The sequence below is a fragment of the Hyla sarda genome, chromosome 8, assembly GCF_029499605.1.
Source record: "Hyla sarda isolate aHylSar1 chromosome 8, aHylSar1.hap1, whole genome shotgun sequence".
NCBI lineage: Eukaryota > Metazoa > Chordata > Amphibia > Anura > Hylidae > Hyla > Hyla sarda.
In genome coordinates this window covers 161,133,268-161,150,053 of record NC_079196.1, presented here as the reverse complement: position 1 = coordinate 161,150,053, position 16,786 = coordinate 161,133,268, and the positions used below count along the sequence as shown (strand labels likewise).

The 16,786-nt window shown below is 39.8% G+C and overlaps 1 protein-coding gene across 2 annotated transcripts in view; it reads right to left on the bottom strand.

Annotated features, from left to right (window-relative positions):
• The window catches only part of GRIN2A (glutamate ionotropic receptor NMDA type subunit 2A), a 636,116-nt gene extending 619,940 nt beyond the window's left edge, over positions 1-16,176 (bottom strand). The window contains exons 1-3 of one of the 2 annotated variants that reach the window (XM_056536194.1): positions 15,529-16,176; positions 14,515-14,702; positions 12,949-13,365 (exon numbers count right to left, since the gene is read on the bottom strand). In XM_056536194.1, coding sequence (XP_056392169.1) covers positions 12,949-13,347 — 399 coding nt within the window. In that variant the 5' untranslated portion in view covers positions 13,348-13,365; positions 14,515-14,702; positions 15,529-16,176. The remainder of the gene's footprint in view (positions 1-12,948; positions 13,366-14,514; positions 14,703-15,528) is intronic. The other variant, XM_056536195.1, reaches the window with a different exon arrangement.
• Between the last annotated feature and the right edge of the window lie 610 nt (positions 16,177-16,786).

Below are 16,786 nucleotides of genomic sequence, written 5' to 3'. Positions count from 1 at the left end.
TCCCGCTATCCTACCTGGCTTTCCCGGTGGCCATCTTACTGATGTGCACTAACAGCAGCGTGAAAGAAGCCTTATAGACGCTAACATAAAAATCCCTAACAATATAAATTAAAAACAGGACTCAGAAATGAGACCTCCAACAGAAGATGAATGGGGGGAATATTATTCAAACCAATTCCAAAATTAATATTATTACAAAGCACTGAAAAAAATTTCAGACCCTTTCACATTTTTCACATGTTGCAACCCTTTGCTAAAATAAAATAAAAATCTATTTTCCCTATCATTCTGTACTTAACCCCCCTAATGTAAATGTTTAATAGAATTTTAGAAAGTTTTCAAATTTATTAAAAATTTAAACATGGACATAAGTATTCAGACCCTTCGTTATGATTCTTGAATTTTAGCTCTGGGGCTCATTTTTGAGTTGTTTATATTCTTGGATGGGGTCCACCTGTGGTAACTCAATTAATTGGACATGATTTGGATTTAAAGATCACAATGCATATCAGAGCAGAAACAAAGCCATGAGGATAAATTACCTGCCTGTAGAGCTCAAAGACAGGATTGTGTGGAGGCACAGATCTGAAGATGGTTCAAATAAAATTTAAAGAGCATAGTGTCCTTCATAATGCTTAAGTGTGAGAAGAACCCCCAGGACTCTCCCTAGAGCTGACCACCCCCTTAAGCTAAGTAATTGGGAGAGAAGGACCTTGGTAAAAAATATGACTAAGAACTCAATGGCCACTCTGAGATCCAAAGGTCCTGTGTGCAGATGGAAGAAACTTTAAGGGAGAAGGTCAGCCATCATTGCAGAACTCTACCAATCTGTATTTTATGGCAGAGTGGCCAGAAAATAAGTTTCTCCTCAGTAAAATAAATGGAAGGAATAGTGGAAAAATAGGCTGGCACTGGTGCTGGCAGTCTGGATGTTAAAGGATAAGGAACACTGTGGCATCCCTTTAAAATTGTTTATTTGGCATATACAGGCAACGCGTTTCTGGTCCGTAACTGACCCTTCGTAAGGCAAAGTGTCAAGACAGCAAAGTGAAGTAAAAATACATTTGGTATGCATATACAAAAGGTTACATTCATTAAGATATTCTGTACCATTGTACGCTGTTTCTGCAATTAGTGTGAACCCCAGCTGACGAGCCAGAAGCCTTGCATGTGGTTCAGTGTTAAGAACCCACATTTAAAAAAAAAAACTAACACAGAGAAACACAATTATATAAAACCAAAAAATGCAAAAAAAAAAAAGCAAAAAAACATTTTGTAATATGGTGTATAATGGGTAAAGAAGTTTTTGTGTGAATGACATGTCTGATATTAGTTGTGGGGAACCGGAGCGAAGCTTATTATATGGATGGATCTTACCATTACCGCTTCACTGTGGGGAAGATTGCATAAAATGAATGAAAGAATTTACACACTATAAACTTGAGACCGCCATACAGTTGTGGCCATGTTCAAAAGGGGCAGAGCTACTGCGCTCGCTTGTGGGTCAGTATTTTTTAAATATGTATGATTTAGATGGAAAAATAAGGCATAGCTCCAGGTGTACCATTTTTTATGGGGACACTTCCCAGTATAGGGGCATAAAACATGCGCATAATTCCCAGTGTGGAATAAATTGATGTTTTACTTAGTTTATTATATGGTTTAGATAAACCAATAGGGAATATTGTAGCTGGAATATTGCTATGGCGTTTTTGGGCATTTGTATCAAAATACATCCTTTTAATGAATGGGTCAATGACAACATAAGAAGCATACCGGTATTCGGCTGATTGTTACAAGTTTTTTATGTAACAGTTCTTAGTTGTAGTAACAGATTATGCAAAAAATTTTCTGAGACTTCATTCAGCCCTGAAGGCTGGAGTGAGCTTCACTTATGAATCCAGAATACTTCCAATCTTTTGAGGACCTATTGGACCTATGTTTGGACACATGGGCCCTGATTTATCAAAGAATGTCTACGGTAGAGCTATTTTCCTACATTTATTTGGGTGTTGGGTTTGACTAGCGTGCATCTTATTTATCAAGAAGGTGCAGCAGGATGATGGATTTTGTGCAGCTCTGCTGTGGTGGGAAAAGCTCTACCACATACACTTTTTTTTAGACGCTTGTGAGGGAGGGAAGTAGACACTTTCCCGGGTCCTGAATTTGGCAGGTTAGGTGTTTTTACTTTCACAGAGCTGCCAGGACATTTTTACTTGCATTTTAGATGCTACAATCAAATTTGATTGCAGTGTCTAAGGGGTTAAAGCCGGGCATCATCGTGATCGGTGCTGTCTGGCATTAGAGATGGGTCCTGGTGGCAGATAGCTGCCAGGATCACCCAGCTATGACCTGCACTCAATTTCTGAGCACATGTCATAGAAGGAGAGTGGGACGCTGTCGTCCACAAGAGGTTAAAGGTTGGATTGCGGAAGGTAGAAGTGATTATCACGCCTACTGGTAGGTGGTGTAGCTTTGCGCCTAAAAAAGTACCTTTGCGCACAAAATAGCGACTTTTGATAAAAGCCGCAAATGATTAATACGTGACCACTGCATGGTCAAAAAGAAAAAGTTCTACGGGTAGGCAAAGAGAGTGAAACTGTCTATATCAAAAGATGCATAAAAGTCGCTAAGTATGCTGCTTGGCTGAAAGAGCAGAAAGATAGTAAGTATGTATAGATTTATAGACATCATATCAAATTAACTCTTTTCAATCAAATAAACATGGACTACAGATACTACTAATTATTATTTGTTAAAGGAGTACTCTTAATCCTACTAGTACTTATCAGCTGCTGAAGTTGAGTTGTACTTTTCTGTCTGACAGCAGTGCTCTCTGTTTTGTGCTTATTTGCCGCTGTAGTGGACACTTCTTGCAACAATGACATGTCACAGGGACCAGGAGGTAAATGGGATTGTTGGCGTGGCAGCTGAGAGGGATTGAGGTTGGAAAGTATAGCTTTCTTTATATTTTTATGCTACCCTGAGCCATATATTATCCCCGAGCAACATCTTTAAGACAATTTAAGGATATGGATGACAACAATGACATATATAGGGTCATGAAAAACATGGATGTAACAACTACAACATACTCTGTAAGTACTACAACCTACATCATCAATGCTATAGGCCGTCATTTTTATAAGGATTCACTGTGAGTCTTCCTGCTATTGCCTGAATGAGAATTTAGGGTAAAATAAAGCCTATTTAACAGAGCAGCTGGACTAACAGCTATAAGAGGGTAATTGTGTTCATCTAAAAAGCCTAAAAGTTGATTCCAATAAGAAGAACTGACTCCGAAGCACTTTACTTTTTGCATACTCCTTAAAATGTGCTTATACTGTATTTAGCGTATCTGTTGTCTTACAGACTGTATTATTATGCAAGGCTGCAATCAAAGCTTGTAATTAACATCACAAATATAGCAAATCCTAGCTGCGTATTATCGAAAAGATGGCAGTGAAGACTTCTATTTTCTATTGATCACTTAGAACAATTACTACATTTCTCACAATAAGGAAGCCTGCCAAAAATCATCAATCTACATAATTACAACACCAAGGAAGGATTTTATCAAAAGTCTGACCCCAGTCTTAGTCTCACAATGCCAAACTACTGGATAATGATAGGATAACAATGCCCACCAAGAGGAAATAACAGACAATGTTTATCAGAGAATAATGGGTTTCTACTAGCCAAACCATCTCTCAATCACTAAGGGAATGGGTCATAAATGTCACTATAGACTTTATTGGTATTTTTACCCCATCAAGTAATCGTTCAACCATTTTGCTGTAGAGATTTTTTTTTTATAATTTAGGCCCCATTTATATGATTAATGTATATTTGTATCAGTAACACTTTACATATCTCTTAAACAGTTGTAAAAAGTATTTATTTTTTCTTAACCTAGTCTATTTTTTAACTGTGTTGATCCAGAAAAAAAAGCATAGCAATGAAATAAACAACTTAGATTCACTGAATACAAGCCCCTCTGACATTTATTGCAGTCAGAAAGTTTCAGATCCAATCATCCCTACTCTATATCTAATAATAAGAACATGAAAATAGAATTTAAGACATTTTTTGTATTTCTAAAGGCAATTTATTAAAAATGAAAAACTCAAATTTTTAATGGACATAAGTATTTAAACTCCTTAGGCCTCGTTCACATGGCGGAATTTCCAAGTGGTAATCCACAGAAAAATACCACTCAGAAATTCTATTGTAGCAAATTTCCATTGTTTTTAATAGGATTCTGCTGCACTGTGCACACAAACATCTGCCACGTCAATCCAGACTCCGTGATTTGAAAAGACACACCCTTGTCTACATAAGGTGTCACAGCTAACAATGCATATTAGAACAACAACCAAGGCATAAGTAGGAATGAACAACATAATTGTGGGAAGGCACAGATTTGAAGGCTACAAAAAATTTCTGCTGATCCATTCAAAAGAGCAAAGCGACCTAAATAATTGCCAAGTTTAGAACAACCAGGACCCTTCCTAGAGCTGGTCACCTACCAAACTAAGTAACCAGGGGAGAAGGGGCTTGCTAGGAGAGATTATCAAGAACCTAATTGCCAATCTGGAACATCTTGTGAGCAGAAGCTCCACCAATCTGGGCTTTGTGGCAGAGAAGCCAAAAAATGGCTCTCCTCAGTAAAAGACACATGAAAGCCTGAAATTTGCATAAAAGCAAATAAAAGAATGCGCAAATTGTGTAAAATATGATTCTCGGGTCTGATGAGACAAAAATTTTACTTTCTAGCTTCAATTCATAGTTTAGCCTAATGGAGGAAACCAGATCCTGCTCATCACCTGCCCAATACCATCGCTACAGTGAACCATGACGGTGGCAATACTAAATGGAGCCAAGTACATTCTGAATGAAAACCTGATACAGACAACTCTGGGCCTTAGGCTGGACAAATATTCACATTTAAAGGAGAACTGTGGTGCAACACTTTCAACTTCCCCTGTGCCCGGGCTGCAAAACTAAACAAACAAACTTTAACTCATCTTCCTACGTTCCCCCGTTGCGCCTATATCGGTGTCCCTTTCCTCCGGTGATGCTTTGCTTCTTAGGCTCGGAACATCACACTGCAGTCAGAGTATCGCCGGCCACAGCAATGTCCCGCCTCGGCTGGTGATAAGCTGAGCGCACTGTCATGTAAGGAGCTTGGGCCCCGCCTTCTACCTGCTTCCTGGGCTCCTTACATGACAGTGTGCTCAGCCTATTACCGGCCAAGGCGGGACTCCTTTAAACAATGCAGTGGGGGACATTTACTGGGCTGTGCCACCACAGTTTTTGCAACTTTTGAACAAATTCACCCCACCCTAAGCACATAAGACAACACAGTAGTGGCTTAGGGACAGCTCTGTGAATGTCCTTGCATGGCAGAGCTAGAGTCCTTACTTGACCCAAATGAACATTTCTAGAGAGAACAGAAAATGGCTTCCACTGATGGTCCCCATCCAACCTTCAGAGGATCTCCTGAGAAGAATAGCAGAAAATCCCCAAATCCATGTGTGCAAACCTTGTGGCATCTTTCTCAAGAGTACGGGAGGTTGAAATCGCTGACAAGTGCTTCATCTTAGTAATAAGCAAGAGTACGAAATGGGTAAAAAAAACGGTATTGGGAGGAGCTGCTCAAATTGTGGATATAAGGACAGACTGTGGCGGCACAGGACAACAAATATATTTATTGAGTATTTGGGGACAACGTGTTTCGGCATTCACTAATGCCTTCCTCAGGTCTACTTAGCAGTTCTAAAAAGAAAAAAAATGTATATACAGAATGTTCCGTAGCATTAAAAAGTGTACTAGATTAAAAGCAGAAATATGCAATCCTTATATGCTTAATTCTGATGTATTAAAATTTCATGAAAAAAAGATGGATGGTGCTTGTAGCACCAATCTACCGTTATGAGCAGACACACAGGGACCTGCGAGTCATGCACGCATGCGCTGTGTACTCAGACATTGCGGACGCTCTTGGCCTTGCTCAGGGAGCAGGGGGAGCAGCCTCTATGTTTGTGAGTAAACTGTGCATGCTTTCCTTGTGTGTCTCCCTTTGTGTCTGGTTGTAGTGGCAGATTGCTGCTATGAGCAGACAGTGCAGGTGCAGCAGGAGGCTCACTCTGGGGACTAGCAGTAGCACATCCACAGCATCAAATACACTGTAGATATGCCCTGTGTGACCCTACCCTTACACTAGGAAAGTCTTCAGATCCTTTCAATTTTTTCACATTTTGTTATGTTGCAGCCTTGTGCTAAAATAAGCGAAAATGTAAGTTTCCCTTCATCATTCTGCACTCAATACCCGTGACCCTACTCTAAAGTTTAAACTTTTCCAACTCTTTAAAAGTGGAATATGATTGAACAATGCCCCATTCCAACTGCTAAGACTGATCTGTAATACAGTGCCCTGAGCCTGCATACTATAATATAGAAGAATTTGGGGGAGATTTATTAAGCTGTCAGTGCATGTTCACATGGGCGGATTTTGCTGCATATTTTGGTGCATATTTTGCTGCAGATTTTCAGCTGCTTATTTTCTACAGCTTTTTTCTGCTGCTTATTTTTTTGCTGGTTAGTCAATGATAAAATAAGCAGCAGAAAATAAAATGCAGCATATCCACTGAAGAAAATGCGCAGCAAATGCACATAAATATTTGTAAATGTAAATGTAACCTCATACCCTCAGATTGCTTTGGTAAAATGAAAGCTGAGCTGATTGGTTGGCTATGGACAACATAGCAACCAATCATAGACCATAGACTACAGGTCCTGTGCATGCAGCTTTTCTGTGTACATGGGCCCCATGTTTGCTGGTGACTGTGATACTAATATTAACTGCTAATACCTTTTGCTTAAATCTAAATACTTCTATAAGACATTCATGACATATTTACAGAAAACAGCTAAACCCAAAACAGCCAAACACGTCTATTCACTTTCCATTTATTTTCCTCCACTGAAATGACTTCTTGTCAAGAGGGATGATGTCACTAGACCCTGTTCGTAAACTACAGGTGGATTCCAAATATGTGGAACCCACATCTGTCCGACATTTATGGCATATGCAGTGGATATGCCATAAATGTCAACAATAGGAATACTCTTGTAAAGTTCAGTGGAGGGAATAGAACACTATATGGATTGGTCAGATAAACATCAGACATATAGGGGGAGATTTATCAAAATCTGTCTGGAGGAAAAGTTGCTGAGTTGCCCATAGCAACCAATCAGATCACTTATTTCACTTTTCAGAGGCCTTTTCAAAAATGAAAGAAGTGAGCTGATTGGTTGCTATGGACAACTCAGCAACTATTCCTTTAGACAGGTTGTGATAAATCTCCCCCATATATCCTATAAAGGTCATGTGTTTTTTACTCTGATTGTACCACTCCCATTCTATCCTGATATAGTATTTCCATATTTTAAAACCCCATAAAATGTTCCCAAATCCACTGCAAATTTAAATTTAAAGCCCTTGGGCCAATGATATAAGCTTCAAATACTGGTAGAGTACATGGCAGCTCACAACACTAAACACGTTTTTTAGGCTTCCCGAAAGATAACCAGCAATTTTACCAGGATCAATCCTTGTTAGCAATTGTGCAGTAGAAGCACGGGTCACTGCTGTTTAGATTCAATGTAAACCATAATTGTTATTTCTCAAAATTTTCATCTACCTCCAGAAAAAAGTCTCCCGGACTCCCAGAAGATCCAATAAGTTTCCTGGGCACCCAACATCCTTACATTTTCTCATACCTACTCTTCAATCAGCCGCAGACAATGTCCTGAAGCTACTCAGTCCGGCCTGGGCTCAGTGTTTGGTCTGAGGCAGGGGTCAAATCCTAGGAAAAAAGTGTGGGCTGATGCTAATGGGAACAGTGTGGAAAAAGTACAGGAGCGCCATTCCCATGCGTTCCTGCTGGACTTCAGCCCTGGTACTGCATTAACCAATACTGGATTTATCAATCACTGTTAGAATTAGCACATAGCAGAGATCTGTAAAGTAGGCTTTACAGAGGTGAACAGGAGGGTTCAAGTGTCTAAGAATGGTTCCATTTTATAGGCATATGATCTGAAATCGGAGGGATAAATATGTACAGTAGGGCCCCCTAAAAGTCTATGGGTGTCATAGACATGATCAAAGATCAGTACAACTCATAGGTTGTAAGGAGCCATAATACGGTCCCAATGCAAAATCTGCAAAAGGATGTGCCAATTATAATACTGGTCTCTTATGGGGGAGATGTGCTTTTGGGCCCCCTTAGGCACCAGGGCCCCAATTTGTCTGCTACCTCTGCACCCCCTATAGCTTCGTTCCTGCATTGGACCCCATTAAAGTCAATGGGTACCGTATTAAAGCTCAGTACAACTCATAGATTATATGGAGCCATAATACGGTTGCATGAGTAACATATAAATATTTCTGTTCTCATGTGATTATATATATATATATATATATATATATATATACATTTATATATATATATATATGTATGTATAGACTAAAAGATTGATAGAATCCCTTATACATTAGCAATCCATGGCTGTATGTAAACTCTTATAAGTGCAGTCACAGCTCTACTTTAATTCAACTTTCAAAACTCTTTCCAAGTAAATTCTGCATATAAAGTGCTATGTTCTATTGGACTGCATGTGCATTTGCATTTAAATGGAATTAAGAATTCTAATGCATAACTGAATTTCTATGAAGCATGTTGCAATCACACAGTCATTACCATGACAAATGCCACTGAATGATGTTTACCAAATTAATTGCAAGCATCATACATCTTAAATCCCTTTCTAAAATCTCTTGTTCCTCCTGTTTACATTTCTATTCTTTCAAAAACAGAATTCTTGATACAAAACCAAGCATCTGAGATAAGAAAAAAATATCTAATTTGCCTTAAATTTTTATGTTCTGTATAAAAAAAATAGTATATGTGCTACTTTAGTAAACAAAAGGAAATATGGGCTACTGAGCCCAAATATGATGCATGACAGAATGGGAGCGTAAGGTTTAATTCACACAATATTTGGTTATTACAACAGGCGGTTTTTAAACTGTACTTGTCAATTGCAAAAACATTTTTTATAATGTAGAGAATAACATCATATGTATATTTTTAATATAGATTTTTTTTTTTAAATGTGCATATTTTTGGCAAAAAAAAAATGCTGTTCCTGTAAGCTATTGCTTGTGTGTCTCTGTTCAGAGACAATATACAGGAAGTGTGGGTGGGACAAGCAGGTCTCTGTGCAGGCTCCTGGCTTATCATTCATCCTGCTGTGTGAGCTGAGGCATGTCATAGAGTCTCAGTGCACAGAGCCCTGCTTTTCCTCACTGCACAGAGCCCTGCTTGTCCTCAGTGTACAGAGCCTTGCTTGTCCTCACGCACAGATCCCTGCTTGTCCTCAGTGCACAGAGCCCTGCTTGTCCTCAGTTTACAGAGCCCTGCTTGTCCTCAGTGCACAAAGCCCTGCTTGTCCTAAGTGTACAGAGCCCTGCTTGTCCTCACGCACAGAGCCCTGCTTGTCCTCAGTGTACAGAGCCCTGCTTGTCCTCAGTGCACAGAGCCCTGCTTGTCCTCAGTGCACAGAGCCCTGCTTGTACTCAGTTAACAGAGCCCTTTTTGTCCTCAGTGTACAGAGCCCTGCATTTCCTCACAGCACCGAGCCCTGCTTGGCCTCAGTGTACAGAGCCCTGCTTGTCCTCAGTGCACAGAGCCCTGCTTGTACTCAGTTAACAGAGCCCTATTTGTTCTCAGTGTACAGAGCCCTGCTTGTCTTCACTGCACAGAGCCCTGCTTGTCCTCAGTGTACAAAGCCCTGCTTGTCCTCAGTGTACAGAGCCCTGCTTGTCCTCAGTGTACATAGCCTTGCTTGTCCTCAGTGAACAAAGCACTGGTTGTCCTCAGTGTACAGAGCCCTGCTTGTCCTCAGTGTACAGAGCCCTGCTTGTCCTCAGTATACAGAGCCCTGCTTGTCCTCAGTGTACAGAGCCCTGCTTGTTCTCAGTGTACAGAGCCCTGCTTTTCCTCAGTATACAGAGCCCTTCTTGTCCTCAGTGCACAGAGCCCTGCTTGTCCTTAGTGCACAGAGCCCTGCTTGTCCTCAGTGTACAAAACCCTGCTTGTCCTCAGTGTACAGAGCCCTGCTTGTCCTCAGTGTACAGAGCCCTGCTTTTCCTCAGTGCACAGAGCCCTGCTTGTCCTCAATTTACAGAGCCCTGCTTGTTCACCTACACTTCCTGTATTTTCTCTTTGCACAGAGACAGACAGAAAATAGCTGAAGTGACAAGCCAGGATTTTTTTTTCACAGAAAAATATACACAAGTTTTTAACCAACATATCTATGTATCTATATTATAGAAAAGTTTTTGCAAATGACAGGTACAGTTTAAAAAAAAAAAACATTCATACATATAGTATGCAACTGTATACCTAAACGCTATTCTAATGTATGATTTGTTTATACAGTTGCATTGAAAAGAGTTGGAGACCACACTAGGCAATGAAGTTTAGGGAACTATATATATATATATATATATATATATATATATGCTAAAAGGACCCTCTTTTGGCATACGGCTAACAAGTCTATAGGCATGTTATAAATTTTATGAGAATGTTCCAAACATAATGTCCAAACATGGTGTGAACCTTGCCTTACATGGTGATGTTTATGCCTGTGTTTATAAACAGGCAATGCATTAGCACATTATGGTGGCTCTTGTCAGCAGCAGAACTGACACATTAGAAACTGGCAAAAAAGTGCTCCAGGGCAGAGGCAGCAAGTTTTAAATGCCCTACAGCCATATAAATTTATGAGATGACTCCCATCTTAAAGGGGTGCAATTCTGACAGTATTCTGGAACAGTAGTGCTCAACTAAAGCTTCTTATTAGAGGCTAGGTACACTTTTGCGTCTATTTTTTTTCCTTTTTTTTTCATGACCCTAGTGCATCTAAAATAAAGTTTAAATACATTTGCAAACTGTCTTGATTAAAACAATCTAATTATTTCTGTCTACCGTTCTCTTCCATGTGTGTTTATGGTTACAATCCACAAATGAGCCTTTTATAGTCCTATTCTGTAGTCATACTACACACTATTTGTCCCTACTTACATTCAACAGGAGGTCAGATAAAAGAGAGTTTAAAGCATACCCGTCAGATCCAACAATTTTTTTTTTAATATATCACTCAGTACCTAATCCTGACCATGTACATCTAATTTTTATGTGTCTAGCATCTTTATTTATTTTTTATTACACTTTAAATTTAGCTCACTACTTCTGAATTCCTCTCAAGGGAAGGGGCGTGGCCTCACTGTGCAGGTCTCTGCCCCCTCCCTCAGTATGCTGTGTGTTCACATCTCCCCTAGCATTAGCAAACTACAACTCCCAGCTTGTCCTCACTGACAGTCGCGGGACAGAAGGTGACAGTGGGAGGATTTTTCCTCCAGCAGTGAGCCCTGCGCTCACAGCTGTCAATCAAGGAAGTGTGTCCATGACTAGTATGTGTCCAAGCAGGCAGGGGGGGGCAGTTGTTTAACTGGCTTTTTCAATATGAAATACTGAAAATTTTCTTATCCTTTACAACATAGCAAAAGGTTTTGTATCTGACAGTGCCCATTTAAGTGCAAGATTAGACTACACAAGTTTAACTTGTAGTCTGTTACCATAGAGACTTCTAGGTCTGCATGGGAGCTGTAAAAACAACAGAACCTTTTTCAATTAAACAATTTACAAAGTTGCTTTACTTTTTTTTTATAATGCATTTGAGCAATAAACAAAATACATTTCAAATGTATACTGTACCTAGACTTTAAACATGTCCCTGGAGAGTTTACATTAAAGGGCTTATACAGAACAAGTTTACATTAAATGAGTTATAGAAAAATCAAGTGTCTTGAATATTAACAAAAGAAAAGAAAAAGTGTGGAAAAAATAACGAAGGGAGCTGTAAATGTCACCTCACAGTGCAGACTGCATGGCTATTTCAGAGTGTTTCTCATACCATGTTAACCCATAACCTGCAATATAGTGTTTAATTGTTCATGCCTTATTTCTGACAGCTGAGTAATGGGTATGATATAAGAAAATAATGTACGAAGGCTTTCAAATATGTGGGGCTGTTCATCATCTCAAACTGCCTGCTCGCTCATTCATTCATTCTGTATGTAGCTTTCCACATGGAAAGCCTGACATATACTTCACTTCTACTGCATTACCTTATAAAGAGATGTCTACAGTAGCAGTCAGGTGAGCTGACACTTTCCCATTCTTTATTTGGAGAATAGACAGGTTTGGTACACATTCAAAGTTGTTATGAATATAACAATTCTTATTTATTTTTGCTTTGTTTGTTATGTCTCAGTTTCCAGACCAAAATAACCATTGGAGACTGTGAATTTTACAAATATCAACTGCAACGTGCACATATAATAATAATATTGTGCATAGTTAACTTCTGCATTTTTACTTATAATTAGGTTAAAGATAGATAGATGCATAGATGATATATAAATAGATAGATTGATAGATACATAAATAGATAGATAGGAGATAGATGCATAGACAGATAGATTGATAGATAGATCAATAGATAGATAGACAGATAGATAGATCATTTGTGCCATTGTTTTCTTTTGTTGCCTTAGACAATACAGCGCTACTTCGGATAACCATTAGTTCTCCTGTCTCCGTCCAGCCCCTGCCTCTTACTGCTGCATTGCTAATTGAAGTGTGTGAGGAATAGTCCATTCTCCTCATGCAGTACTTAAGCAGAGCTCAGCACTTTATGCGATGTGATTAATTGACCATGACTTTCACACTGTGCATTGGGAAGATGAGGATATGAAGGCAAACAATGTAATGTCAATACTGAACAGTTGCATTGTGTTGCAGGGTCCCTTACCTTGTGTGCCATAATCATTGAAGACCCACCATGAATACCAAGAATCGGGATGAAAGTCTGAGTAGAAACAAAATCCAAAATCTGAGATATGGCCTCTTGGTCAGTATCATCTCCAAAAACTACACCATGGATCTTGGTGCCTGACATCAGATCACATACATGGGTGATAATACTTTTGGGGTCTGTCTGGTTTACTAGCAGGGTCACCACATTGACATCAAAGTTCAAGGACATATCCCTTGTCCAGAGTGACCGGACATCTTTCTCTGTAATATATCGAGTTCTTCCCAAAATAACTGCAATATTCAGGACAGGAAAAGTCTTTTCTGCTCCATAACTCTGATCCACCATATTTAGCAGAGCATTGAGCAGTAACACAGCATAACCAAAAGTATCCATCTTCTCCAGCCTTACTCCCTGTGAAAAAAAAAGAGAGTATCAGGTTAGTATCCCACACCACTCTTTCCTCGCTGTCATTGATGAGGAATGTGAGCACAGAGGAACAGGACAGTACGCTTGGTGCAATCAATATGGAGCGGTACAATCACTTAGCTCATCTGCTCCTCTTTGTTTTAATATTAGAATATGTCAAGTTTTCCCCCCATCATTGTTCCCTGGTGACTAACTTGTGCAGATACATTGGGTAGTTAGGACGAAAGACATTGCATGCTGATACCACAATATAATTGCTCCCATTCCAGCATTGCAATATTGTGAACACACTTAAAGATGACATGTGGTGCCTCTCTGCATAATTGCTACACCCCTGCAGATGACAGAAGTCTAACATCAGCATATATTCCGACAGGGACGGCTCTACACACATACATAGAGTACTTCCTAATAACAGGCTTCTGGCATCTTTACTGCATACACTTTCCATTGGCGATATACACATTTGTGCTCACACTGCGGACACAGAATCCCTGTATATCATAGGCTGATTTAGCTAAGGATGCCCATGACATTCCTTTACTTGGTGTATTGTATTTCCTCTCTTCGTGTCACCATGGCATCGGTTGATGTGTCTGAGACACTGCAGATTACATCTACATGGGGATACCCCTGCAGTATCATCTTTCTCATTCTCTTCATTGCTAGGATACATAGCTAGTTGTAGCTTTTCTTGGTTACAGCGGAATCACTATGGCATAGCTGTCTTCTATCTCTGCAGATAGCACTTAAGTCATCACCTCTCAAAGAGACCATTGACCCTTGTTTCTGGCAGAGATGCTTCCTGCATAAATACAGGTTGAAGTAATGGGATCATTTTAGTTTTTGAAGCTGCAGCTGATTCCTATGTCAGTGGATATCATGACAAGGATTGCCCCACATATTCCAAGACAGCTTTATACTAGACATGCTACACAATGCACGTATAAAAATATCCATATATGGAATCTATGTTGGGTCTGTGTTTGCTTGGGATTGCAGGGAAGCTCCTGTTCTTACGTACATTATGCTTCTGCTAGGCTTAACTCTCATTCATATTGAGAAAGAAGTACATCAGCGCCCCCTCCTGGCCATAGACATCCTAGCAATTTACTATTAAAACAGCTAACATACCAGAGCCTTCAGAATATGCGGTTGCTATTTGGCATGCTGCAAAGTTTGGCATCGCGCAGCACCTCAGCAGCGTTTGTTAGGAAGCTCGACCACTCTCTCCTCCAAGAACATTTTCCTTGCTGCAGATAGATTTCCACAGAGCTGCCAATAATGCCAGCCACTCCACTTGTTGTATATGTAATGACTGCCTATGGAAATGCCAACAACAGGACAAGCATAAAGACATCAGACTAGTAGTACCTTAGACATATTCTCTTTGCAGGTCCCTGAATCATGCATAGTATGATCAATAACACTGGTGCATTGCATTGCATTTCAAGTAGGTCCAGCAGGTTACACCATCCAATAATAATATTGATGATATATATGATAATGTACGCATAACGTGATATTAAACCCTATCTTCCCCCAAAAGATACCATGCATAGGAATGCACCTTAATAGCCTTTTCCTGGGCTAGTTATTGACATATCTACATGAATCTGCTATTACACTATTATTATAATTATTATTTTCTCAGAAGCCTTAATCGAAAACCTTAATTGTATCAATACATTTACTGCCATGAAAAACCCTTAGGAAATGTTTACTCCCAGACAAGATTAGAAGTTGGCATACTATATACTTGCACAGGTTTAGACAAGTTGTAGATCATGTTATAGTGACAGGCTATGTCACATGATATGACAGTACCTACCAGACTCTGATACAACAGCAACATCACACTATTATCTTCTCAAGTTGTAAGACTTTTATCCCCCATGGGAGAAGTTATCAGGCAGTTCAGATGTACATGCAGGCTTAGTGATTAACAGTAATGTCCATTTGCCAGTGGAAAGGAATAATACATGAAAAACATTCCTAAAGAAAACAAAATCCCTAAAATCCATTTGCACTCAAAGCTGACATCTGATCTGCTCCCTATCTCTTGTAAACATGGCACTTGAATCAATTAATAAACCATGAGGAAGCTGCTAAAAGACAATAGAACTCAACCAGATCCTCAATACTCACTGCATTCTTCCAAAGACTGTAGCCTCAGGCTGGGAACCCACAAAGTCATTTCAATTAATTCCTGTGCAGAGCATTGCAGCAGTAGAAAGCGTCTGTTTACATCTCCAATTCACTGGGCTACTTGTTCACATCGCATAGAATGTAGCATCAAGCAGCATTGCACAAGCCCATGGTAAACTTTAGAGCAGAGTGGTCAACTGGAAATGCAGAATCCTCCATACATTCTGTCTCCCAGGGTCTACCTTCTTCTTTCTACAGGGATTTCTGTTTTTTTCTGCAGCAGAACTGTAGGACAGCATAGTCAGTCGCTGTATTCCTCATAGCTTTTGGGAAAACTGAGGCTTGCAGTCAGCTACACATCCTTAAGGTAAGAGAGAGAATTACAGCTCAACCCCACTGAGTGAGAGCATTGCAAAGAATACAGAGACTGAATGCAAGGAAGCAGGGCTGCAGTGAAGTTCAGAGGAGCAGCTCTGGCTCAAGACAGTCTGAAAAGCCTTTCTGTATTCTGCAGAAGTTCTCCCAGGCTGCTATGCAAACTGAGACACAGCAGGTGTGTTTGGCAACAGAAATAAATTGGTGTTTTTGTATTGGATTTGTAGCTGACACAATAATCTGCACATGATGTATTTATTCCCTGCTGCATTCACTGCTATATTATTACTATTTGCATTGTGGCTACAATTAAATGATACTTGAAGCTACAGCACAAGCCACATTAGCACTTGAGATGGAGCTGAGTGTTTTGTGAGAGTGTGGACAGCACCTAGCAGATAATGCCATTATTCATGCTGCTGTCCATGGTGCTGACAATACGCAGCCTGGATGCCACTTTGACAGGCGGCTAAAATACCTGGGCAGCATTTGTCTGTGTATCCCTACAATAGATCTATACAGGCAGGACAGAATACACAGCATGTCTGCACACTGATCTATATCACATGCAGATACACTCTGACTGCATCAACACTCATTCCCCTTATTCTCTAGTAGAAAAATGCGGCTGAGATGTTGAGATGGTGAAAGGTAGGATGGATGGATAGATAGATAGATAGATAGATAGATAGATAGATGTTGTGGCAAGTAAATATTTCCAATATTATATTTATTTTTGTTACAAAGAAGTGATCTGTAAATAACAATCCAGCACAGTCCTTTCACAGCCTGACAACTACTAGTCTGAGCCCTCTCATGAACAGTGTCCCATTTAAGCATCAGTTCCCCAGACAGTGTGCCCCAAATGAGACTTAGAAGTCAC